The 25,442-nt window shown below is 53.4% G+C and overlaps 1 protein-coding gene across 13 annotated transcripts in view; it reads left to right on the forward strand.

The window, feature by feature from the left end:
* UXS1 (UDP-glucuronate decarboxylase 1) overlaps positions 1-16,616 on the forward strand; it is an 81,545-nt gene extending 64,929 nt beyond the window's left edge. For all 13 annotated transcript variants that reach the window (XM_089922544.1, XM_089922536.1, XM_022599008.2 and 10 more), the window contains 6 exons: positions 1-120; positions 541-584; positions 4,016-4,076; positions 6,121-6,178; positions 14,891-14,994; positions 15,787-16,616. In XM_089922544.1, the coding sequence (XP_089778670.1) occupies positions 1-120; positions 541-584; positions 4,016-4,076; positions 6,121-6,178; positions 14,891-14,994; positions 15,787-15,918 (519 nt within the window). In that variant the 3' untranslated portion in view covers positions 15,919-16,616. The remainder of the gene's footprint in view (positions 121-540; positions 585-4,015; positions 4,077-6,120; positions 6,179-14,890; positions 14,995-15,786) is intronic.
* The last annotated feature ends 8,826 nt before the right edge of the window (positions 16,617-25,442 follow it).

Consider the following 25,442-nt stretch of genomic DNA (forward strand, 5'->3'; position numbering starts at 1 on the left):
GAAGGCGTGGAGGTGCGCGTGGCCAGGATCTTCAACACTTTCGGACCCCGAATGCACATGAATGACGGCCGGGTGGTCAGCAACTTCATCCTGCAGGCGCTGCAGGGGGAGCCGCTCACGGTGGGTGGCGGGCGGGCGTGTGGTGTGGGGGGCTGCCCTGAAGTCAGAAGTCCCTGCTGCCCTTGGAGGGAGGGAGGGAGGGAGGGAGGGGGCGGTGCGTGGAGGGAACACACGGGAGCCGTGACCCTGGACGGGACTCAGGTCACCCTGCTCCCCGAGCTGCAGACACCCTGGTGCCTCGGGCTCAGGGCCTGCCTGCAGAGGCCTCTCCCGCTGTGCTCTTGGCCCGTGACTGTGCCCAGGGGCGTCTCTGTCCACAGGGCATCTCAGGGTGCCCCTGGGTGAGGCCCCGGGCCTGGTGGAGGGCCTGGCGCAGCCGGACCCTGGGGTTGTCAGGGCTGAGGTCAGGCTACGCCCCTGGTGGTTGAAGGCTCCCGTGCAGTCCGCGGTTCCGGGACCCTCCGTGTGGTCTCCCCCCAGGTGTACGGATCCGGGTCGCAGACAAGGGCCTTCCAGTACGTCAGGTAAGACCCCCCAGGCGGGTGAGGGCCATCCAGTCCCATCTGGGTCACTTGTTCGTTTTGCTGTTTTCATTCCGGTGAAGCAGCTGGGTTGACTGTTAGTTCTGCTCATCCCTGGGTGCCCCCCCATCCCGGTTCTCTGCCAAGAGAGGTCGGATGTGCTGGTCTCCTGCTGCCACCTAGTGTCTTGTCGGCCAACCTGCCGGCCCCGAGGTGACCCAGGGCCTCCAGTTCAGGCCAGTGAGGCGACAGCCTCAGGCTTGCAGCATACCTGCAGATGCCGAAATCAGACCCTTTAGATGTGCCTTCTGGGGTGGACAAGGTTGTCATCATTAAGAAGGTCAAGTGGCCTAATGCTGACAAATTTTGTGCCCAAACTAAATGTAGATAAAAATATTTTAAGAACTTTGTTGAACGGTCACATTTACTGATTTCTTGGTAGCCCTCCTCAGCCTAGTTTGTCGTCGGCCAGTTCAGTTGGTGGCAAGTTTTAAAGTGCGGTTTGGGTTCTGAGAGAAGAGTTATTATATGAGCAGTTACATCTACCAAAATATGTCCCACGTGGCACAGTGGTGAATCCCGCATAGGTTTGTGGTGTCCTAAATCAGTGGAAAATCTAGTTGTATGTTTTGGGACCGTGTATTTGCACTTTTCAGTACAAATACCCTGGAGTGCCTGTCCATCAGAAAATGCTGTCCCTGGGGCCTGCGGCCACCCCAGGGATGCTGTTGGGCGAAGTGGTGGCAGGTCTTGGGGGGCTCCCACCCCACCTCGGCCCGAGCAACCACACCAATTTTTGCCTGGTTTAAAAGAAAAAAAAAAATTAAACACAACCACTGTAGATTTTTTTTTTCCTGCAAGTGTGTGTGGATTTTCACATTTAGTCCAAAAGAAAGCTGAGTAAGTGTCTTACAATGAACAGTGGTTTTTCTCTCCCGATCGGTTAGTATCTCTTGTCTAGCAGGGCAAAAGCCTGGGACCATCACGTCACTGGCCCACTTTGTTGCCCAAATCGTCTAAGAAGGGGTTCAGCCAGGAGCTAGCCGGCCTGTTCTCATGTCAGAGCACTTCATTCGGGAGCCGTGCGCTGCAAGGAAGCGATTGCGGCCCGTGTCTGTTTGGGGCCCGCGCTCCTGGGATCCTGCGCTCGGGTACCATCTTCTCATCGTGACACGTGTCCACCCCGCCTGTCCTCACCCGGCCCCCGTGTGCGCACTTTCTCGAGGTGTTGGGGGGGAGGGGTCTTGACGTCTTAGTCACATTGAATCTTCTCCAACAGCCTCATCAAGGCCCCCAGACTCCTCCAGCCATACCACCTCGTGGAGTATTCCAGAGACTGTGCGGCGAAAGGGGCATCAGTTACAACCCGTTTTTACTATTTCAAAGGCATCAGATACAAAATTCATTTAAAGTAGCCTCAGGTGCTTGTTTTTTGCTGGTGATTAAAATCCTTTAAGCATAGAGCGATGCACGGGCTGCATTCCATCCCCGACAGGACATGCCTCGCTGGCCGGCCTGCACGGCCCACACGCCCCGTCACCAACCCAGATGCCAGGGTGCACCCTGGAAGGACCTCAGTGGTATCACTAGAAGTGGTGTGGGGCCCTCGGGCAAACCCTCTCTTCGTGAGGCCGCGCCGTCTGCTGGTCTCACATCTCGAGTTAACGTGGGCTCTGACGTGCTGAGGCTCCCCGACTTCACCAGACTCGGGGAAGGCGCTTTTCCCGGCTTTCGCTCTCCATTGTTCAAGGCTTGGCCCAGAGAGTTAACTTACCAACGCTGGGCTGTTTTAAACAAGCTATTTTGTAGAAACTGAGGCTCTTTTACTTCACAGTTAAAAATGCACGATGTTTGGATCTGTACTTACTGAACTAAATTACCCATTTCCAAAATCCACGGTTGCCCTGCGGTAGCGTTGCACCGTTTCTGGGTGACCGTTGCGGTCTCTGGGTGGCGTGTGCGCTGACATCCTGGCATAACCGTGCTTGGTGCTCTCGTGGCCAGGTTACGTCCTCACCCCATCACGGAGGCATGCTGTGTTGTCTTAAAAAGTCACTTTGTCAAAATGACACTTTTAAAGAGCTTCAGGTTAAATGGATGTGATCTGTGCACTTTTGGCCTTAAAAGTTGCCAGTTTTTTTGCATAAAAGATGCATGCCCCTCCCCCCAGGATGACTACATAAGTGTCTGTCACCTTCCAGCTTAATATGGACCCCCCCCATTAAAAATGCTTGTGGATGCTACTGAATGGCACATTTTAACGTCTTTTCCAAATATGCAGAGATGTGTGCTGTCAGAGGACGTGTTGGGATGTGGTCGTTAACGGCCATAGTGATGAAGGGATTTTTGCCAGTTTCTAGAAGCGAGGAATCATCTCAAGTGAGCGGTTCTTTGCATCTGTGCTTGATCCGCGAGAGCAGAGCGGACTTCAGGCGTGTTCCTATAAAATGCCAGAAAATGATTTGTTTGCTAAATAACACCCTCCCCCCCACCCCCAGATTGTTTCTCAGTGAAAAGGAAAGCAAAACCTGAGGTTTTCTTTTGGAAGTTTAGCACAGTAACCTGCTCCTTGCTGGTTACGGTGGAGGAGGGGAGAGGGTTCCAGGCGGCCGCATTTGCATCCCCGGAGCAGAAAGAACCCTCACAGCCTCGTGAGACACAGCTGGTGAAAGTGACTGGCGACTTTTAGTAAAACGCTCGCGTAGTAGCCAGGTGTCATTTTTATGAAGTCACTTTCTTTTTGACAGAACCACCCTTTAACGCTTCTGAAAATAAGAACCAAACCTTGGTAAGCGGAAAATTTGCCTCTTGACCGTCACCCTCACGGCCCACTCGCTCACCATCCGTCTGCAACACCCAGACGCCCCCGCCCGTCCCATCCGGGTGCGGGGGCTCCTGGGGGGGAGGTGAGGGGCCGGAGGTCCAGGGAGCTGGTTCCAACACTCAGGGCTGTCTGGCTTTCTCTGTGATTTGCCAGTAGGAGACTTACATACTGGAGTTCTTCCGTTGCAGGAGACCTTATTTTTAAAAAAACCATCTGCTTTTCCATATGGGCCGACTACCTGGGTTCCCGTTAAACATGGACTTTCCTCAGAAACTTGCATAAACGCCATCTTTTTTGGGGTGTGTGCCTACTTTATTTTCATTTTTTAATTGCTGAAGGATTTCAGAAATATACAAATTAGGGAACTCAGCCCTATCTCCTGCTCAGCCATCTGCCTACACCCTCCCACAGAAGGCAGATCCCAGACGCCACATCATCCCATCTGCAAACACTGGAGCATCCTCGGCGCCCTCTTAGGTGCCGGGTTTTATTTTGACGTCCAGTCTCCCATGGGGGTTTTGGTTTCCTTCCGGGAGGTGGCTCGCTTGTGTCCGATGCTCGGCACCTGCAGGCCTCGGCGGGCACCTGAGCAGCCTCCCCTCTCTTCCAGCGACCTGGTGAACGGCCTCGTGGCACTTATGAACAGCAATGTCAGCAGCCCCGTCAACCTGGTGAGTCCCTCCCTCTCCCTCCCCAGCAGGCGGCTTCCTGCTTGGCTCATTCGCCGGCAGCACGCTTAGGGCACGTGCCTGTCTGTTGCTTGCCCAGTACTAGAGGAAGATCCACGGAATAGAACAAAACAGGAGTCCACAAAGAAGATCTGGGACACGTGGCTGAGCCACGTGATAAACTAACCCCGCTCCATCCACCGGAAGGGCCAGGTCTAGAAATTCGTGAAGCCTTCAGTGGTTGTAGGTGACATTCTGTGTGTTCTTTGTCCATCACTGAACGTGCAGTTGGGCTCGATAAGGCTTGCTTTCCAGGGCTGTAGAAGATGGAGTGGCTAAGACAGTTTCCCTCACTGTCACGTCTGCGAGCGCCCAGACCCCCTTCGTGCCGCTTCCTCTCTCACTTCCTGCAGCGCAGACGCTCCCGGGAGGGAGCAGGAACTGGCCTGGCCTGATCTCTGATCCGGCCTCGCTCACTCTTGGTGCTGGAGGATGTGTTTCTCTGCAGAGCAGTTTGTCCTGTCTTTGGCCGGTTCTCCCTGGCAGAACGTTTTTCCTTCTGTTTAGAGGTAAAACCTCATCCTGTGTGTGCCCGCCCACTGTCCTGCCTTCTCCGTGGGCACCGCCCCCCCTCCCCGCCCAGAGCTGGTCTATGCCCCTGTGATGTGACAGCTTCCCCAGGACTTCCCCAGTCTCCTCTCCAGCTCTTCCAGGGATCACGTTGGGCTAGAGCCCTCGGACTCTTTCGGTCACTGTCTCCTGAATGGTTTCATTCCACCCCGTTTAAAATGCGAGGTGTCCAGTGTAGACTGCCCGTCATTCTAGACGGCCCACTTCTGCCGATGGCAGCTGACCCGAGCCCCCCCCCCCCGCCCCGCTCATTGGGGGAGCCCCTCCCCTCTCACCACCTCGGTCTCCTCGGCCACCTCCCCTCCCTAGGAGGGGCTAAGCTCACAGGTGTGGGTGTGCCTGCTAATTTCTTGAAAGCACTTCACTTGCAAAGCGTTCCTTGTACTTTTCTTGATGACCAGCAGTCTGAAGCACGCTCTGGAACGTTCATTTCTCCTGGGTTAGGCGGGAGTTCCTACCAACAGCAAAGGACGGGCCCTGGAGAGGTCACTCCCTGTGGGACCTTTGACCAATTTATGGGTACCGGCGGCCGCAAGCACCCAGCCAGCACTGTTTTCATGCATTTTCAAAGGAACAGGTGGTTAAACAGCATAAGCCGTGTCTCGTGAATCCTCACTTCATCTTGAGCTTTCACCGCCCTTACCCAAGTGTGCGTCTTAGTGGTCGCCCCAAGCAGCCACTCCCTGCTTTAGTGCCGCGTCGTTCTCGCCTCTTTGCACAGGGCCGTGCTGGAGTGTCCGACTCCTGTAGAAACCTGTCTTGTTTCAGGGGTGTGTCTGCCGGTAGCCCCGGGGTGCTCATAATTAGGCCTAGGGTCCCTTCCTGCCTCTTTTACCTTTGGTCTCAGACGAAACCAGGAGATTGGGGATGAAGAGTGTTGGGACGTACAGTTGCCAGACTTCATGGTGCGCTCTCATGGGACGAGCAGGCTCGGGGAGGGGAGGGGCCGTGGCTGCTGGAAGGTACCATGGCAGGAAGAGGAGGAGGGGCGTTCAGAGGCCCCCCAAAGTAAGCCCGTCATAGAGCCACATCCTGTCTCTCGCATCGGCTGCCCAGGGCCCCCCTGCGAGTGCGTTTCGCATCTCTTGGGACTCCTGTCCAGGCTCACGCGTCTTCATCACCGAGGGGGCGAGCACGGCGCCCCCAGGGGCAAGCAAGAGTGTCCTGGGAGAGCTGAGCTCACAGAACCAGGCTTTCCTGTAGAGCGACACCGAGCCTACAGTACCTTTGCGTCTGGAAACCGTCCCGTGCCTGGGCCAGGGGACGCAGTGTCCTGATGCGCTGCTACACAGGCGGGCGTCTGCTGACCCTGCCCCCGCCCCCGCCCCCCGGCGTCGGGGACGGCGCGCATGTGGTGCGGGAGGGCGTGGAGTCGCCGTTGCGTTTACACCTCTAACCAGAGACCTTTCTTCCTTAGGGGAACCCGGAAGAACATACGATCCTGGAATTCGCTCAGCTAATTAAAAACCTCGTTGGTAAGTAGGACAGAGGCCTTGCTGCGTGTGACCGGCCGCGCTTACCCTGTCGGTTAATAACGCCTCGCCTGGACGGCGGGTAATTAAGACACGCTAATCGAATTGGATGAAAAGCAGAACCTGATCAGGAGGGCCTCACCGTTTTGTGATTCTAAGTGATGGAAAGATGAAGGGGTGCGGGGAGGAGCCCAGCTTTGTTCACCCTTGTGACAAGGTCTGTGTGGAGCAGAAATGGTACGTCTGACCTCTGTGCTCGAGACGTGACTGGGGTCGGCAGTTCTGCCCAGGTGACCACTGTCTGGTTCCGGACGCCAGCTGGGCCGAGCACAGGATTTCAGGGAGCGGGAGAGCGACACCGGGGCTTGTGTGATTCTGGTGGAATCCGGTGGCGAGTTTTCCGTTCCAGGTGCAGCTCGGGCCAACCTGGCCGCGGGGTGTCGCAGGCAGTGTGGACGCTGGGCGCGGCCCCCGCGAGGCTGTGCTCTTAAGCCCTGAGAAGTCTGTGTGTTTTCAGCCGGCCCTGGGCTGCCGGTGTCTGCGGGCTGTGCCCTTGGCCACAGGGTCAGGTTCCTGGGGCTCGGGTTGGGGGGTGTCTGCTTCCCAGGTTTGATCAAGAAGTCAGGGTCCAGACACAACCAGATTGGAGTGGGGTTGGCTAGGCCAGGCGAGCGTGATGTGGGCCCGTCTAGACCCTGCGCTTAGCAGGCTGGATTCTCTGCAGTTGTCCTTCCTGGCACTGTCCAGCCCGGACAGTCGGACAGGACAGGGGATGGTCCTCCTGAGATGAAAACCACAGCATCTTCGTCCCCATCAGGCACTTGTTAGAAATGCAGAGTCCCACACCCTGCCCGCGTCTCCGGGGTCAGAATCCGCGTTTGGTGACTCCTCAGGCGCTCGTGCTCACGCTGAGGTTGGGAAGTTTGTCTGGAGCCTGGGTGGACGGCTGTGTAACACATTGCCCCAGACCACTGGCTTCAGGCGGCAGCTGTTTTATTCGCTCCAGATTCTGTGACCAGGGCTGGGGGCTCCCTCTGCAGGCCTGGCCAGTGGTTACGGGGCTGGCTTCGATCTGTTGGTCCTAGGAAGCTGGAGCAGCCGGGCTTCTGTCCTTCTGCTTGAGGTCTGTCCAGCAGGGTGGCTGGACATCCTTTGTTGGCTCAGGGTGGCTCTGGCAGGGCGTAGGTAGCAGGGCCTCGTAAGGTGTCAGCCTGGGCTGGCCAACGGTCACTCCCCGGCACTCTGCCCATTAGATGGGCTGAAGGGAGCCTGGCTGCAGGTGAGGGGCTCCTTCAGGACGTGAACACCTGAGGGGGGCTCGTCGGGGCATCAGGGTCACAGCCCCCCTGGTGGCAGTGGGCACGCAGCTGGGCTGCTGAGGGGGATGGTGGGCGTTGGGCCTGCCCTCTCCTTTCCCTTCGGGTGGCGCAGGCTGGTGTCCTACCCTTGCCAAGTGCTGTGTGGCCAGCAGCACATTCCCTGGGGGCGGGGGGGAGGTGACTTGGGCCACAGCACTCCATCTGCACCTGTATACCTGCGCTGGTGGGCCAGCAGCACCGTCCCGGGGCGGGGGGGGGGGGGGGGGAGCGAGGTGACTCGGGGCACAGCACTCCATCTGCACCTGCGTACCTGTGCTGGTGGGCCAGCAGTCCCCGGGCGGGGTGGGGGGGTGGCAGGCAAGATGACTTGGGACACAGCCCTCCATCTGCACCTGTGTACCTGCGCTGGTGGGCCAGCAGCACCATCCCTGGGGGTAGGGGGGGCGAGGTGACTAGGGACACAGCACTGCATCTGCACCTGTATACCTGCGCGGGTGGGCCAGCAGCACATTCCCTGGGGGGGGCGGTGACTTGGGACACAGCCCTCCATCTGCACCTGTGTACCTCCGCTGGTGGGCTAGCTGTCCCCGGTGGTGGGGGGGGGGGGGCAAGGTGACTTGGGGCACAGCCCTCCATCTGCACCTGTGTACCTGCACTGGTGGGCCAGCAGCACATTCGGGGGGGGGGGGGGGGGACGTGACTTGGGACACAGCCCTCCATCTGCAGCTGTATACCTGCGCGGGTGGTCCAGCAGCACATTCGGGGGGGGGGGGGGGGCGACGTGACTTGGGACACAGCACTCCATCTGCACCTGTGTTCCTGCGCTGGTGGGCCAGCAGCACCGTCCCTGCGGGGGGGGGGGGTGGCGGGCAAGATGACTTGGGACACAGCCTATCTGCACCTGTATACTTGCGCGGGTGGGCCAGCAGTCCCCGGGGGCCGGGGGGCAAGGTGACTTGGGACACAGCCCTCCATCTGCACCTGTATCGCTGTGCTGTTGGACCAGCAGCACTGCCCCTGGGTGGGGGGGGCAAGGTGACTTGGGGCACAGCACTCCATCTACACCTGTGTACCTGCACTGGTGGGCCAGCAGCACTGTTCCCGGGCGGGGTGGGGGCGCGAGGTGACTTGGGGCACAGCACTCCATCTGCACCTGTGTACCTGTGCTGGTGGGCCAGCAGAACTGTCCCTGGGGGTGGGTCGAGGTGACTGGCACACAGCCCTTCATCTGCACCTGTGTACCTGCGCTGGTGGGCCAGCAGCACCATCCCCGCGGGGGGAGGGGGGGGGGCGAGGTGACTTGGGACACAGCCCTCCATCTGCACCTGTATACCTGTGCGGGTGGGCCAGCAGTCCCTGGGGGTGGGGAGGGGGCAAGGTGACTTGGGGCACAGCCCTCCATCTGCACTGGTGGGCCAGCAGAACTGTCCCCGGGGGTGGGGGGCGAGGTGACTTGGGACACAGCTCTCTATCTGCACGTGTATACCTGCGCTGGTGGGCCAGCAGCACATTTCCCGGCAGGGGGAGGTGACTTTGGACAGAATCCTCCGTCTGCACCTGTGCTGGTGGGCCAGCAGCACTGTCCCCGCGGGGGGAGGGGCGAGGTGACTTGGGACACAGCCCTCCATCTGCACCTGTATACCTGCGCGGGTGGGCCAGCAGTCCCCGGGGGGGGGGGGCAAGGTGACTTGGGGCACAGTCCTCCATCTGCACCTGTATCGCTGCGCTGTTGGACCAGCAGCACTGCCCCTGGGTGGGGGGGGGGGGCAAGGTGACTTGGGGCACAGCACTCCATCTACACCTGTGTACCTGCACTGGTGGGCCAGCAGCACTGTTCCCGGGCGGGCAAGATGACTTGGGACACAGCCTATCTGCACCTGTACACCTGCGCGGGTGGGCCAGCAGCACATTCTGTGGGGGGGGGGGGGGGGGCGACGTGACTTGGGACACAGCACTCCATCTGCACCTGTGTTCCTGCGCTGGTGGGCCAGCAGCACCGTCCCTGCGGTGGGGGGGGGGGGGTCGGAGGTGACGTGGCACACAGCCCTCCATCTGCACCTGTATACCTGCGCTGGTGGGCCAGCAGCACTCCCCGTGGTGGGCAAGGTGACTTGGGGCACAGCACTCCATCTGCACCTGTGCTGGTGGGCCAGCAGTCCCCGTGGGGGGGGGGTGGGCATGGTGACTTGGGACACAGCCCTCCATCTGCACCTGTATCCCTGCGCGGGTGGGCCAGCAGTCCCGGGGGGAGGGGGCAAGGTGACTTGGGGCACAGCCCTCCATCTGCACCTGTGTACCTGCACTGGTGGGCCAGCAGAACTGTCCCCGGGGGTGGGGGGCGAGGTGACTTGGGACACAGCCCTCCATCTGCACCTGTATACCTGCGCGGGTGGGCCAGCAGTCCCCGGGGGGGGGGGGACAAGGTGACTTGGGGCACAGCCCTCCATCTGCACCTGTGTACCTGCACTGGTGGGCCAGCAGCACATTTCCTGGCAGGGGGAGGTGACTTTGGACACAACCCTCCGTCTGCACCTGCGCTGGTGGGCCAGCAGCACTGTCCCCGGGGGGGGGGGGGGCGAGGTGACTTGGGGCACAGCACTCCATCTGTACCTGTGCTGGTGGGCCAGCAGTCCCCGGGGGGGGGGGGGGCAAGGTGATTTGGGACACAGCCGTGTACCTGCACTGGTGGGCCAGCAGTCCCCGTCGGGGGGGGGGCATGGTGACTTGGGACACAGCACTCCATCTGCACCTGTACACCTGCACTGGTAGGCCAGCAGCACATTCCCCGGGGGTGGGGGCGACGTGACTTGGGACACAGCCCTCCATCTACACCTGTGTACCTGCACTGGTGGGCCAGCAGCACTGTCCCCGCGGGGGGGAGGGGCGAGGTGACTTGGGACACAGCTCTCCATCTGCACGTGTATACCTGCGCTGGTGGGCCAGCAGCACATTTCCCGGCAGGGGGAGGTGACTTTGGACAGAATCCTCCGTCTGCACCTGTGCTGGTGGGCCAGCAGCACTGTCCCCGCGGGGGGAGGGGCGAGGTGACTTGGGACACAGCCCTCCATCTGCACCTGTATACCTGCGCGGGTGGGCCAGCAGTCCCCGGGGGGGGGGGGGCAAGGTGACTTGGGGCACAGTCCTCCATCTGCACCTGTATTGCTGCGCTGTTGGACCAGCAGCACTGCCCCTGGGTGGGGGGGTGGGGGCAAGGTGACTTGGGGCACAGCACTCCATCTACACCTGTGTACCTGCACTGGTGGGCCAGCAGCACTGTTCCCGGGCGGGCAAGATGACTTGGGACACAGCCTATCTGCACCTGTACACCTGCGCGGGTGGGCCAGCAGCACATTCTGTGGGGGGGGGGGGGGGGCGACGTGACTTGGGACACAGCACTCCATCTGCACCTGTGTTCCTGCGCTGGTGGGCCAGCAGCACCGTCCCTGCGGTGGGGGGGGGGGGGGGTCGGAGGTGACGTGGCACACAGCCCTCCATCTGCACCTGTATACCTGTGCTGGTGGGCCAGCAGCACTCCCCGTGGTGGGCAAGGTGACTTGGGGCACAGCACTCCATCTGCACCTGTGCTGGTGGGCCAGCAGTCCCCGTGGGGGGGGGGGGTGGGCATGGTGACTTGGGACACAGCCCTCCATCTGCACCTGTATCCCTGCGCGGGTGGGCCAGCAGTCCCGGGGGGAGGGGGCAAGGTGACTTGGGGCACAGCCCTCCATCTGCACCTGTGTACCTGCACTGGTGGGCCAGCAGAACTGTCCCCGGGGGTGGGGGGCGAGGTGACTTGGGACACAGCCCTCCATCTGCACCTGTATACCTGCGCGGGTGGGCCAGCAGCACATTTCCCGGCAGGGGGAGGTGACTTTGGACACAATCCTCCGTCTGCACCTGTGCTGGTGGGCCAGCAGCACTGTCCCCGGGGCGGGGCGAGGTGACTTGGGACACAGCCCTCCATCTGCACCTGTATACCTGCGCGGGTGGGCCAGCAGTCCCTGGGGGGGGGGGGGACAAGGTGACTTGGGGCACAGCACTCCATCTGTACCTGTGCTGGTGGGCCAGCAGTCCCCGGGGGGGGGGGGGGGGGGCAAGGTGATTTGGGACACAGCCGTGTACCTGCACTGGTGGGCCAGCAGTCCCCGTCGGGGGGGGCGGGGGGGGCATGGTGACTTGGGACACAGCACTCCATCTGCACCTGTACACCTGCACTGGTAGGCCAGCAGCACATTCCCCGGGGGTGGGGGCGACGTGACTTGGGACACAGCCCTCCATCTACACCTGTGTACCTGCACTGGTGGGCCAGCAGCACTGTCCCCGCGGGGGGGAGGGGCGAGGTGACTTGGGACACAGCCTATCTGCACCTGTATACCTGCGCGGGTGGGCCAGCGGCACATTCCGTGGGGGGGGGGGGCCCGACGTGACTTGGGACACAGCACTCCATCTGCACCTGTGTTCCTGCGCTGGTGGGCCAGCACCACATTCCACGGGGGGGGGGGGGGGGCGCAAGGTGACTTGGGACACAGCCCTCCATCTGCACCTGTGTACCTGTGCTGGTGGGCCCACAGCACCGTCCCTGGGGGGGGGGGGGGCGGGGTCGAGGTGACTTGGCACACAGCACCACACCTGTGCTGGTGGGCCAGCAGCACTGTCCCCGGGGGGGGGGGGGGCGGGGTGACTTGGGGCACAGCACTCCATCTGCACCTGTGCTGGTGGGCCAGCAGTCCCCGGGGGGGGGGGGGGGCAAGGTGATTTGGGACACAGCCCTCCACCTGTGTACCTGCACTGGTGGGCCAGCAGTCCCCGTGGGGGCTGGGGTGGGCATGGTGACTTGGGACACAGCCCTCCAGCTGCAGCTGTATACCTGCGAGGGTGGACCAGCAGCACATTCCCCGGGGGGGGGGGGCAAGGTGACTTGGGGCACAGCACTCCATCTACACCTGTGTACCTGCGCTGGTGGGCCAGCAGTCCCCGTGGGGGGGGGGTGGGCATGGTGACTTGGGCCACAGCACTCCATCTGCACCTGTATACCTGCGCTGGTGGGCCAGCAGCACCGTCCCGGGGCGGGGGGGGAGCGAGGTGACTCGGGGCACAGCACTCCATCTGCACCTGCGTACCTGTGCTGGTGGGCCAGCAGTCCCCGGGCGGGGGGGGTGGCAGGCAAGATGACTTGGGACACAGCACTCCATCTGCACCTGTGTACCTGCGCTGGTGGGCCAGCAGCACCATCCCTGGGGGTAGGGGGGGGCGAGGTGACTAGGGACACAGCACTGCATCTGCACCTGTATACCTGCGCGGGTGGGCCAGCAGCACATTCCCTGGGGGGGGCGGTGACTTGGGACACAGCCCTCCATCTGCAGCTGTATACCTGCGCGGGTGGTCCAGCAGCACCGTCCCTGCCGGGGGGGGGGGGTGGCGGGCAAGATGACTTGGGACACAGCCTATCTGCACCTGTATCGCTGCGCTGTTGGACCAGCAGCACTGCCCCTGGGTGGGGGGGGGCAAGGTGACTTGGGGCACAGCACTCCATCTACACCTGTGTACCTGCACTGGTGGGCCAGCAGCACTGTTCCCGGGCGGGGTGGGGGCGCGAGGTGACTAGGGACACAGCACTGCATCTGCACCTGGATACCTGCGCGGGTGGGCCAGCAGCACATTCCCTGGGGGGGGCGGTGACTTGGGACACAGCCCTCCATCTGCACCTGTGTACCTCCGCTGGTGGGCTAGCTGTCCCCGGTGGTGGGGGAGGGGGCAAGGTGACTTGGGACACAGCACTCCATCTACACCTGTGTACCTGCACTGGTGGGCCAGCAGCACTGTTCCCGGGCGGGGTGGGGGCGCGAGGTGACTTGGGGCACAGCACTCCATCTGCACCTGTGTACCTGTGCTGGTGGGCCAGCAGAACTGTCCCTGGGGGTGGGTCGAGGTGACTGGCACACAGCCCTTCATCTGCACCTGTGTACCTGCACTGGTGGGCCAGCAGCACATTTCCCGGCAGGGGGAGGTGACTTTGGACACAATCCTCCGTCTGCACCTGTGCTGGTGGGCCAGCAGCACTGTCCCCGGGGGGGGCGAGGTGACTTGGGACACAGCCCTCCATCTGCACCTGTATACCTGCGCGGGTGGGCCAGCAGCACTGTCCCCGGGGGGGGGGGGGCGGGGTGACTTGGGGCACAGCACTCCATCTGCACCTGTGCTGGTGGGCCAGCAGTCCCCGGGGGGGGGGGCAAGGTGATTTGGGACACAGCCCTCCAGCTGCAGCTGTATACCTGCGAGGGTGGACCAGCAGCACATTCCCCGGGGGGGGGGGGGGGCAAGGTGACTTGGGGCACAGCACTCCATCTACACCTGTATACCTGCGCTGGTGGGCCAGCAGCACCGTCCCGGGGCGGGGGGGGAGCGAGGTGACTCGGGGCACAGCACTCCATCTGCACCTGTGTACCTGCGCTGGTGGGCCAGCAGCACCATCCCTGGGGGTAGGGGGGGCGAGGTGACTAGGGACACAGCACTGCATCTGCACCTGTATACCTGCGCGGGTGGGCCAGCAGCACATTCCCTGGGGGGGGGCGGTGACTTGGGACACAGCCCTCCATCTGCACCTGTGTACCTCCGCTGGTGGGCTAGCTGTCCCCGGTGGGGGGGGGGGGGGCAAGGTGACTTGGGACACAGCACTCCATCTGCACCTGTATACTTGCGCGGGTGGGCCAGCAGCACCGTTCCCGGGGGTGGGGCCAGGTGACTTGGGACACAGCATTCCATCTGCACCTGTACATCTGCGCTGGTGGGCCAGCAGCACATTCCCTGGCAGCGGGGGAAGGTGACTTGGGACACAGCCCTCCATCTGCACCTGTATCCCTGCGCGGGTGGGACACAGCCCTCCATCTGCATCTATATACTTGTGCGGGTGGGCCAGCAGCACCGTCCCCGCGGGGGGGGGGGGGGGTGTCGAGGTGACTTGGCACACAGCACCACACCTGTGCTGGTGGGCCAGCAGCACTCTCCCTGCGGGGGGAGGGGGGAGGTGACTTGGGAGACAGCCCTCCATCTGCACCTGTATACCTGCGCGGGTGGGCCAGCAGTCCCTGGGGGGGGGGGCAAGGTGACTTGGGGCACAGCCCTCCACCTGTGTACCTGCACTGGTGGGCCAGCAGTCCCCGTGGGGGGGGGGGGGGTGGGCATGGTGACTTGGGACACAGCACTCCATCTGCATCTGTATACTTGTGCGGGTGGGCCAGCAGCACCGTCCCCGGGGGTGGGGGTGAGGGGGCCAGGTGACTTGGGACACAGCCCTCCATCTGCACCTGTGTACCTGCGCTCGTGGGCCTTGCCTTCGATGTATGTGGAGAGCTGCATCCCAGTGGTTCCTGATTCTCACCTTTTTTCAACAACACAGGCAGCGGGAGTGAAATTCAGTTTCTCTCTGAAGCCCAGGATGACCCCCAGAAAAGGAAACCAGACATCAAGAAAGCAAAGCTGATGCTGGGGTGGGAGCCCGTGGTAAGTGGGGGGTGGTTCCACTCCTGCACTATGTTCCCTGGGGGTGCTGCCACGTGGGGTGGCCTGGGGGGCCCCACCAGTGTTCTCTCCAGACCCACATGGTGCTTGTAGCCTGTGTCCCTTGTCCTCTGTTAACGGGGAATGGCTTGGCCCCAGGTAGCCCTGCCTTGCCTCTCTTTACGCAGCCAGGGTGTCATGGACGTGCAGGGCTCACCCACCCCAGTTCCTACGCAGGTGGAGCAGGGTGGGAGTGTGAGAGGCTGGAGGGGGTAACGGTGGGCCTCCCCTCCTTTCTGTTGCCCTTGAAATCCATCAGGCTCAGGGTGCCTGTCCCCCAGGCTGACGGTCTCCCCCCACTGCGGCTGGTGCATTCCTTTCCTCCAGGTCTCAGTCTAGAGGTCATGTCTGCAGAGAGGACATGGGCAGCTGATTCGGTTTCTGTTTGCTGCAGGGCAGCTCTAAATTATGAGGCTTCCCAGGTCATGGGTCCCTTGTAGGTTCCCGGGGGTGAAAGTACAGAGAGTAAGTGTCACCCAGAGAATCAGGCATGTGGATTGGATACGGATGCTTCCACGCGTCTTCCTCCATGGAGACTTCTGAGAGGAAGGGCGCATGTGGGCATTATTTTAAGGGTGCCTTTTGTGACTGATTCAAACTGGAACAGCGTCCCAACCTGCAGGAGGAAGTGTGGGTCTCTGGGGCTGCAGCTCCTTCAAGTGCACTCTGTCAGGGTGCACAGGCAGCCTCGGGGGACCCGGCCGCAGCCCTCATTCTCGCTCTCTCTTTAAATAGGTCCCGCTGGAGGAAGGGTTAAACAAAGCAATTCACTACTTCCGGAAAGAACTCGAGTACCAGGCTAATAATCAGTACATCCCCAAACCAAAGCCCGCAAGAGTAAAAAGAGGGCGGACGCGCCGTAGCTGAAAACCCCGCCTTTCGGGACGGGAGAGGCCCTGTTTCACACTTGATGAGATGTATTTTTCTTTTTTTAAAGAAAGACTTAAACAGGTATCATGAAGAACAAACTGGAATTCATTCTGAAGCTTGCTTTAAGAAATGGATGTGCCTAAAAACTTCCCTAAAAAACTGCAGATTTTGCCTTGCACTTTTTAAATCTGTCTTTTTATGTAAAATAGCATTGATGCATCTCTGCGTATTTTCAAATTTTTTACCTTGCCGTGAGAGCCTATGTCGTGACTGTCATCGACAGTTTTATTTACTGGTTTCTTTGTGAAGCTGAAAAGGAACATTAAATGGGGTGATTAAATGCCGATTTATTTATAAAGTGGGTACTAATAAATGAGACGTTATACTATGCACAGAGGGAAAAAAGCAGACCAGCAGTACTGTCAGGTAGGTGGGTGGCATCCCGCATTAATTCTCGGGCAGATAAAAAAATTCTGTTTTTGAGGGCTTTATGTTTCTTCTAATTCAGAATTTTTCCAAGGTCTAGTTTTTAGTTGCAGACTTGACTTTGAAATGTTTCTGTTGGTTATCACAATGCAGGATATTTGAAATCAATCACTACTGTGTTGGGCTGCACGTGGTGGGGGTGGGAAGTTAACATATTCTTGGTTAACAGTGGTTAAATATGCTATTTTAATAAAATATTGAAACTCTCAGTTTTAAAGGTTGGCTTTCTGCTTTGCATGGTGCATCATCGGATGGCCAAGAAAAACATTAGAGAATTTAATTTTAAAGAAATTTCTGTAACTATCCAGGTTGGTATAATATGTAACTTGATGAGTGGATAGTGGAAACATTTCAGTGCTGCTGGGGCTGAATCTGTGCAAACGGTGTTCACTGCAGTGTGGAGAGATTTTCAGGTCTCACCCAGGGTTAGAATCATTGTGTGTCCTTCCCTGAAAGCACGGAGCAGATGGAGAAAAGGAAGTGTCATTAGTGACCTGTGGACTAGAAACTGAGAGTTTTCATTTTCACTAAGAATTCTTTCAAGGTTTAGTGGTAGAGCTTACTGGTAGGGTTTTTTTTTGCGGTACACGGGCCTCACTGTTGTGGCCTCTCCTGTTACAGAGCACAGGCTCCAGACGTGCAGGCTCAGCGACCATGGCTCATGGGCCCAGCCGCTCCGCGGCATGTGGGATCTTCCCAGACCGGGGCATGAACCCGTGTCCCCTGCATCGGCAGGCGGACTCTCAACCACTGCGCCACCAGGGAAGCCCACTGGTAGGGTTTTTTAATTCCTTTTATAACAAATGGAAGAACACATAGGAAGTTGAAGCTACACATTTTCGAGTCAGTTGGCTCCATGGGGTAGTGACAAATGCTGCAAGGACACCAAGGGGATAAAAGCATCAAGCAGGGGCACTGTGCTCGTTTCCATACTAACCAGGGTAAACTAGGCTTGCCTGTCTGTCCTTCTAAATCTCCTAGGGATATCTATTTTTTTAATTGGACATGTCTTTCCAATCAGAATCTCTGGGGTCAGACCAAGGAAGCTGTGGTTTTATTTTATTTGTTGTGCTAAGGTCCCCAAAAGATTCTGGAACTGAAGGTCAATGCTAGAGTGGGCATGGTGTGAGAAGGAGAGGACTCAGGATGCCTTCTTATATTTAGTTGTCATTATTTGGGCCTGAACTAAGTGACACCATTTACTGAGAGGGGGTGAACGGAGACTTGTTTGGGAACCACTAACAGTGACAGCCAGGCACTGAGGAAAGAGCATAGGCATGGAGGGAGTTTGGTGGAGCTCAGCTGTGCAGTGTGGGTAGGGAGAGTCCCAAAGCCCCAGGCTCCAGAATTCTCTTACCTCATTACTTGCTATATCTAGAATATAGGAATATCTAGAGTTCCTCTGAAATTCATTCCTTTGACTTTCTTCCCCACAGTTTTCATAAAATATACTCATGGAACAAGGAAGAGAGGGGGGAGCTGAAAAAAATATTCCTAGGAAAAGGGCTGACAGTTTCCTGAATTTGGCAAAGCAGCATAAAGGTTCCGATTCAAAATGCTGAGTGAACCCCAAATGAAATAAAACCAAAGAAATCCACACCAAGTCATCATAGTCAAAACTAAAGCCGTAAGCAAAGAATCTCGAAAGTAGCCAGAGGGAAATGACACATCACCTCCAGGTTCAAAACAATCAGAATGGCAGCAAGTTCCTCAGAAACCAGGGCCCCAGAAGTACGTGGCACATTTTTCATGGGCTGAAAGAACTGTCAATCCAGAATTCTATATCCCATGAAAATACCCTTCAGAAATGGAGGGGAGGGCTTCCCTGGTGGCACAGTGGTTGAGAGTCCACCTGCCGATGCAGGGGACACGGGTTCGTGCCCTGGTCCGGGAAGATCCCACATGCCGCGGAGCGGTTGGGCCCGTGAGCCACGGCCGCTGAGCCTGCGCGTCCAGAGCCTGTGCTCCGCAATGGGAGAGGCCACAACAGTGAGAGGCCCACGTACCGCAAAGAAAAAATAAAATAAAGGAGGGGAAATCAAGACATTCTCATATGAAGTAAAACTGAAACGTTTTCACCAGCAGACCTACCTTAGAAGTATGACTAAAGTAAAATTCTCTAAACAAAAAGGAAACACTAAAATATGGAAACTTGGGACATCGGAAAGGAAAAAAGAACAAAGAAAGAGCAAAAATATGCGTAAATATAATGGGTTTTCTTTCTCCTAAGTTTTCTAAATTATATTTGATGGTTGAAGCAAAAATTACATAAGTTTTATGGTTTTCAATGTATATAAATGAAATAAAATAACTATATTATAGATATGGGAGGTAAAAGAAAGTAATGTTTCCAAACTGGTAAAACTTGACACCAGTAGATTTTGAGAAGTTATGTGTATGCATACTGTAATACCTGGAGCATCCACTAAAAATCTGTACAAATGCCCAAATAGAACTCTAAAAAAAAAAAAAAAAGATTATCTTTTAAATTTAAACTACGTGAAGGGAGGAAAAAATAGAAACAAAAGACAAGCAGAAAACAAAAAGTAAAATGGCACATTTAAGCCTTAACATAATACATTAAATATAAATGGAGGCACCAGGAAGCCTGCAGAAGCCTTAGACAGACTCCTCCACCATGGGGCAGACAGCAGAAGCAAGAACTACAACCCTACAGCCTGCAGAACAGAAACCACCATCACAGAAAATTAGACAAAATGAGATGGCAGAGAAATATGTCCCAGATGAAGGAACAAGATAAAACCCCAGAAGAACAACTAGATGAAGTAGGCCATCTACCTGAAAACGAAGTCAAAGAAATGATAGTAAAGATGATCCAAGATCTCGGAAAAAGAATGGAGGCACAGATGGAGAAGATACAAGAAATGTATGACAAAGACCTATAAGAACTAAAAAACAGAGACGAACAGTACAATAACTGAAATGAAAAATACACTAGAAGGAATCAATAGCAAATAACTGAGGCAGAAGAATGGATAAGTGTGCTGGAAGACAGGATGGTGGAAATCAGTGCTGCAGAACAGAATAAAAAAAAAAGAATGAAAAAGAGGACAGTTTAAGACACCTCTGGGACAACATTAAATGTACCAACATTTGCATTTAGGGGTCCCAGGAGAAGAGAGAGAGGACCTGAGAAAATATTTGAAGTGATAATAGCTGAAAAATTCTCTAACATGGGAAAGGAAACAGTCATCCAAGTCCAGGAAGCACAGAGAGTCCCAGGCAGGATAAGCCCAAGGAGGAAAACACGTTGAGACACATAGTAATCAAATTGACAAAAACTAAAGACAAAGTAAAAATATTAAAAGCAGCAAGGTAAAAGCAACAAGTAACATACAAGGGAATTCCTATAAGGTTATCAGTTATCAGCTGATTTCTCAGCAGAAGTGCTGCATACCAGAAAGGAGTGGCATGATATATTTAAAGTGATGAAAGGGAAGAACCTAAACCAAGAATACTCTACCAGCAAGGCTCTCATTCAGATTAAACAGAGAAATCGAAAGATTTACAGACAAGCCAAAGCTAAGAGAATTCAGGACCACCAGAACAGCTTTGCAGCAAATGCTAAAGGAAGTTCTCTAGGCACAAAAGAAAAGGACACAGCTAGAAACAAGAAAACTATGAATGGAAAAGTTCACTGGTAAAGGCAAATATACAGTACAGGTAAGAAATCATCCACACACAAATATATCAAAACTAGCAATCATGACAAGAGGAGACCACAAATACAGGATATTGGAAATGCATCTGAAATTAAAAGACCAGCAACTTAAAACAATCCTGTTTATCTACAGACTGCTATATCAAAACCTCATGGTAACTGCAAACCTAAAATCTATAGTAGATGATACATACAAAAAAAGAAAAAAATCCAAACACAACACTAAAGTTGGTCACCAAATCACAAGAGAACAAAAGAGGAAGGGAAGAAAAAACACCTCCAAAAACAAAGCCAAAACAATTAACAAAATGGCAATAAGAACATATATATTGATAATCACCTTAAAAGTAAATAGATTAAATGCTTCAACTAAAAGAAATAGATTGGCTAAATGGATACAAAAACAAGACCGTATATATGCTGCCTACAAGAGACCCACTTCAGATCTAGGGACACGTACAGACTGAAAGTGAGGGGATGGAAAAAGGCATTCCATACAAATGGAAACCAAAAGAAAGCTGGAGTAGCAATACTCATATCAGACAAAATAGACTTTAAAACAAAGAATGTTACCAGAGACAAGGAAGGACACTACATAATGATCAAGGGATCAATCCAAGAAGAAGACATAACAACTGTAAATATACGTGCACACAGCACAGGAGCACCTTAATATATAAGGCAAATGCTAACAGCCATAAAAGGAGAAATTGACAGTAACACAATAACAGTGGGGGACTTTAACACCCCACTTTCATCAATGGACAGATCATCCAGACAGAAAATTAATAAGGAAACAGGCCTTAAATGACACATTAGACCAGATGTACTTAACTGATGTTTACAGAACTTCCATCTGAAAGCAGAATACACTTTCTTCTCAAGTGCGCACAGAACATTCTCCAGGATTGATCACATGCTGGGCCACAAAGCGAGCCTCAGTAAATTTAAGAAAATTGAAATCATATCAAGCATCTTTTCCAACCACAACACTATGACATTAGAAATCTACTACAAGAAAAAAACTAAACACAAACACATGGAGGCTAAACAATATGTTACTAAACTACCAATGGATCACTGAAGAAATCAAAGAGGAAACCAAGAAATACCTAGAGACAAATGACAATGAAAACACAGTGATCCAAAACCTCTGGGGTGCAGCAAACGCAGTTCTAAGAGGGAAGTTTATAGCAATACAACCTTACCTCAGGAAAGAAGAAAAATCTTAAACAACCTAACCTTACACCTAAAGCACCTAGAGAAAGAAGAACAAACAAAACCTAAAGTTAGTAGAAGAAAAATCATAAAGATCGGACTAGAAATAAATGACACAGAGACTAAGAAAACAACAGAAAGGATGAATGAAACTAAAAAGCTGGTTCTTTGAGAAGATAAAATTGATAAACCTTTAGCCAGGCTCATCAAGAAAAAGAGGGAGAGGGCTCAAATCAATAAAATTAGCAATGAAAAGGGAGAAGTTACAATGGATACCACAGAAATACAAAGGATCATAAGAGACTACTACAGGCAACTATGTGCCAATAAAATGAACAACCTAGAAGAAATGGACAAATTCTTAGGTACAATCTCTGAAGACTGAATCAGGAAGAAAGAGAAAATATGAACAGACCAATCACAAGTACTGAAATTGAAACTGATTAAAAAACTCCAAACAAAAGTCCATGACCAGACGGCTTCACAGCCAAATTCTATCAGACATTTAGAGAAGAGCTAACACGTATCCTTCAGAAACTCTTCCAAAAATTGCAGATGAAGGAACACTCTCAAACTCATTCTATGAGGCCACCATCACCCTGATACCAAAACCAGACAAAGATACCACAAAAAGAGAAGATTATAGGTGAATATCACTGATGAACATAGATGCAGAAATACTCAACAAAATACTAGCAAACGGAATCCAACAACACATTAAAAGGATCATACACCATGATCAAGTGGGATTTATTCCCAAGGCTGCAGGATTTTTCAGTATCCATAACTCAGGATGATACACCACAAGAAACTGAAGAATAAAAACCATATGATCATCTCATTAGATGCAGAAAAACCTTTTGACAAGTTTCAACACCCATTGATGATAACAACTCTCCAGAAAGTGGGCTTAGAGGGAACCTACCTCAACATAATAAAGGCCATATATGACAAACCCACAGCAAACATCATAGTCAACAGTGAAAAGCTGAAAGCATTTCCTCTAAGATCAGGAACAAGACAAGGATGTCCACTCTCACCACTTTTTCTCAACATAGTTTTGGAAGTCCTAGCCACGGCAATCAGAGAAGAAAAAGAAAGGGAATCCAAATTGGAAAAGAAGTAAATCTGTCACTGTTTGCAGATGACATGATACTACACATAGAAAATCCTAACGATGCAACCAGAAAACTACTAGAGTTCATCAATGAATTCAGTAAAGTTGCAGATACAAAATTAATACACAGAAATCTGTTGCATTTCTATACACTTAAAACAGAAGATCAGAAGGAGAAATTAAGGAAACAATCCCACTTACCATGGCATCCAAGTGAATGAAATACCTAGGAATAAACCTACCTAAGGAGGAAATAGACCTGTACTCCGAAAACTGTGAGATGCTGATGAAAGAAATCAAAGACAACATAAACAGATGGAAAGATATACTATATTCTTGGGTTGGAAGAGTCAATATTGTCAATATTGTCAAAATAACTATACTATCCAAGGAAATCTACAGATTCAGTGCAATCTCTATCAAATTACCAATGGCATTTTTCACAGAACTAGAACAAAAAATGTTTAGCTTGTATGGAGACACAAAAGACCCTGAATAGCCAAAGCAATCTTAAGAAAAACGGAGCTGGAGGAATCAGGCTCCCTGACTTCAGACTATACTACCAAGCTACAGTAATCAAGACAGTATGGTACTGGCACAAAAACAGAAATACAGATCAATGGAACAGGATAGAAATCCCAGAGATATACCCACACATATATGGTCACCTAATCTATGACAAAGGAGGCAAGAACATACAATGGAGAAAAGACAGCCGCTTCAATAAATGGTGCTGGGAAAACTGGACAGCTACATGTAAACGAATGAAATTACAACATTCTCTAACACCATATACAAAAATAAACTCAAAATAGATTAAAGACCTAAATGTAAGACTGAATACTTTATAGAGGACATAAAGAGCAGAGTATCTTTTTGGATCCACCTGCTAGAGTAATGAAAACAAAAACAAACAAATGGAACCTAATTAAACTTAAAAGCTTTTGCACAGCAAAGGAAACCATGAAAAAAACAACCTACAGAATGTGAGAAATATTTGCAAATACCATCATCATTTGCAAATGACGTAACCAACAACGGATTAATTTCCAAAATATTGATAAATCAAGAGCTCATACAGCTCAATTGCAAAAATAATAATAAACAACCCAATTAAAAAATGGGCAGAAGTTCTAAATAAACATTTCTCCAAAGAAGCCAAAGGATGTCCAACAGGCACATGAAAAAATGCTCAACATCACTAATCATTAGAGAAACGCAAATCAAAACTACAATGAGGTATCACCTCACACCAGTCAGAATGGCCATCATCAAAAAGTCTACAGACAATAAATGCTGGAGAGGGTGTGGAGAAAAGGGAACCCTCTTGCACTGTTGGTGGGAATGTAAATTGGTGCAGCCACTATGGAGAACAGTATGGAGGTTCCTTAAAAAACTAAAAATAGAACTACCATGTGACCCAGCAATCCCACTCCTGGGCATAAATCTGGAAAAGTTAAAAACTCTAATTCATAAGGATACACGCACCTCAGTGTCCACTGAAGCTCTGTTTACAACAGCCAAGACGTGGAAACAACCTAAACGTCTATCAGATGAATGAATAAAGAGGATGTGGTACATATATACAATGGAATACTACTCATCCATAAAAAAGAATGAAATAACGCCATTTGCAGCAACATGGATGGACCTAGAGATTATCATACTAAGTGAAATCAGAGAAAGACAAATACCATGATATCTCTTACATGTGGAATCTGAAAAAATGATACAAAGGAACTTATTTACAAAACAGAAACAGACTCACAGACATAGAAAACAAATTTATGGTTACCAAAAGTTGAAAGGATGGGGAGCGATAAATTAGTGGTAACAGGTACACACTACTGTATTAAAATAGATAACTACCAAGGACCTACTGTATAGCCCAGGGAGCTATACTCAACATTCTGCAATAAACTATGAGGGAAAAGAATCTGAAAAAGGATAGACATATATTTGTATAACTGAATCACTTTGCTGTACACCTGAAACTAACACATTATAACTCAACTAGACTTCAATTTTTTTTTTTTTTTTTTGCGCTACGCAGGCCTCTCACTGCTGTGGCATCTCCCACTGCAGAGCACAGGCTCCAGACGCGCAGGCTCAGCGGCCGTGGCTCACAGGCCTAGCCGCTCCGCAGCATGTGGGATCCTCCCAGACCGGGGCACGAACCCGTGTCACCTGCATCGGCAGGTGGACTCTCAAACACTGCGCCACCAGGGAAGCCCCTAGACTTCAATTTTTAAAAAAAGAGGAGGAGAAGGAAGGAGAGCAGTGTCTGGACCATGCCACCCGCCCATGCCCAATTTAAGAGTTAAAGCTCTTGAGGGAACTCAGTGCTCTGTGGTGACCAAAATAGGGAGGAAATCCAAAAAAAGAGGAGATACATGTATATGTATAGCTGACTCACTTTGCTGTACATCAGAAAACAATATTGTAAAGCAAATACACTCCAACAAAAATTAATAAAGCTCTTGGTCAGCATTTTCTTCCAATGGGAATTTCATTTCCATATTGAAGCTTTATATGAAAATGGTTGGTTTCAAATCCTGGAAAGTAATTCTGATCCATCGAGGAAGACAGTATTTCTCGACTTAAAGAGGATGGTTGGAGGACCAGGTGGTGTGATTTGGAAAGCACTTGGCTCAGGGCCTCTGACCAAGCTAGGAGAATATTCCACCTAATGGGAGCACATGTATTCGCCTGGCCATGGGGAGCTCCTAACAGAAGGCAGCTAGCCGTCAGTGCAGTGTCAGGAGAAAACAGTAGTTTGCTATTTCCAGGCGCACTACAGGTTCATGAAACTGCAGGCCCATGAGGCAAATATTGGAGGGGGAAGTGAATCCTGACATGGGGGGTAAGGGGGAAGGGAGGAGGTGGACCCTGTCACAGAGGGGATCAGGGGGACATGGATTAGGTGGACTCTGACATAGAGGGGGGCACGGGGGAGGGAGGAGGTGGACCCTGTCACAGAGGGGGTCAGGGGGGCAAGGATTAGGTGGACCCTGTCAT

Source organism: Delphinapterus leucas, chromosome 13, assembly GCF_059928025.1.
Source record: "Delphinapterus leucas isolate spDelLeu-1000000601 "Yukka" chromosome 13, BTC_Dleu_Yukka2, whole genome shotgun sequence".
Lineage (NCBI taxonomy): Eukaryota > Metazoa > Chordata > Mammalia > Artiodactyla > Monodontidae > Delphinapterus > Delphinapterus leucas.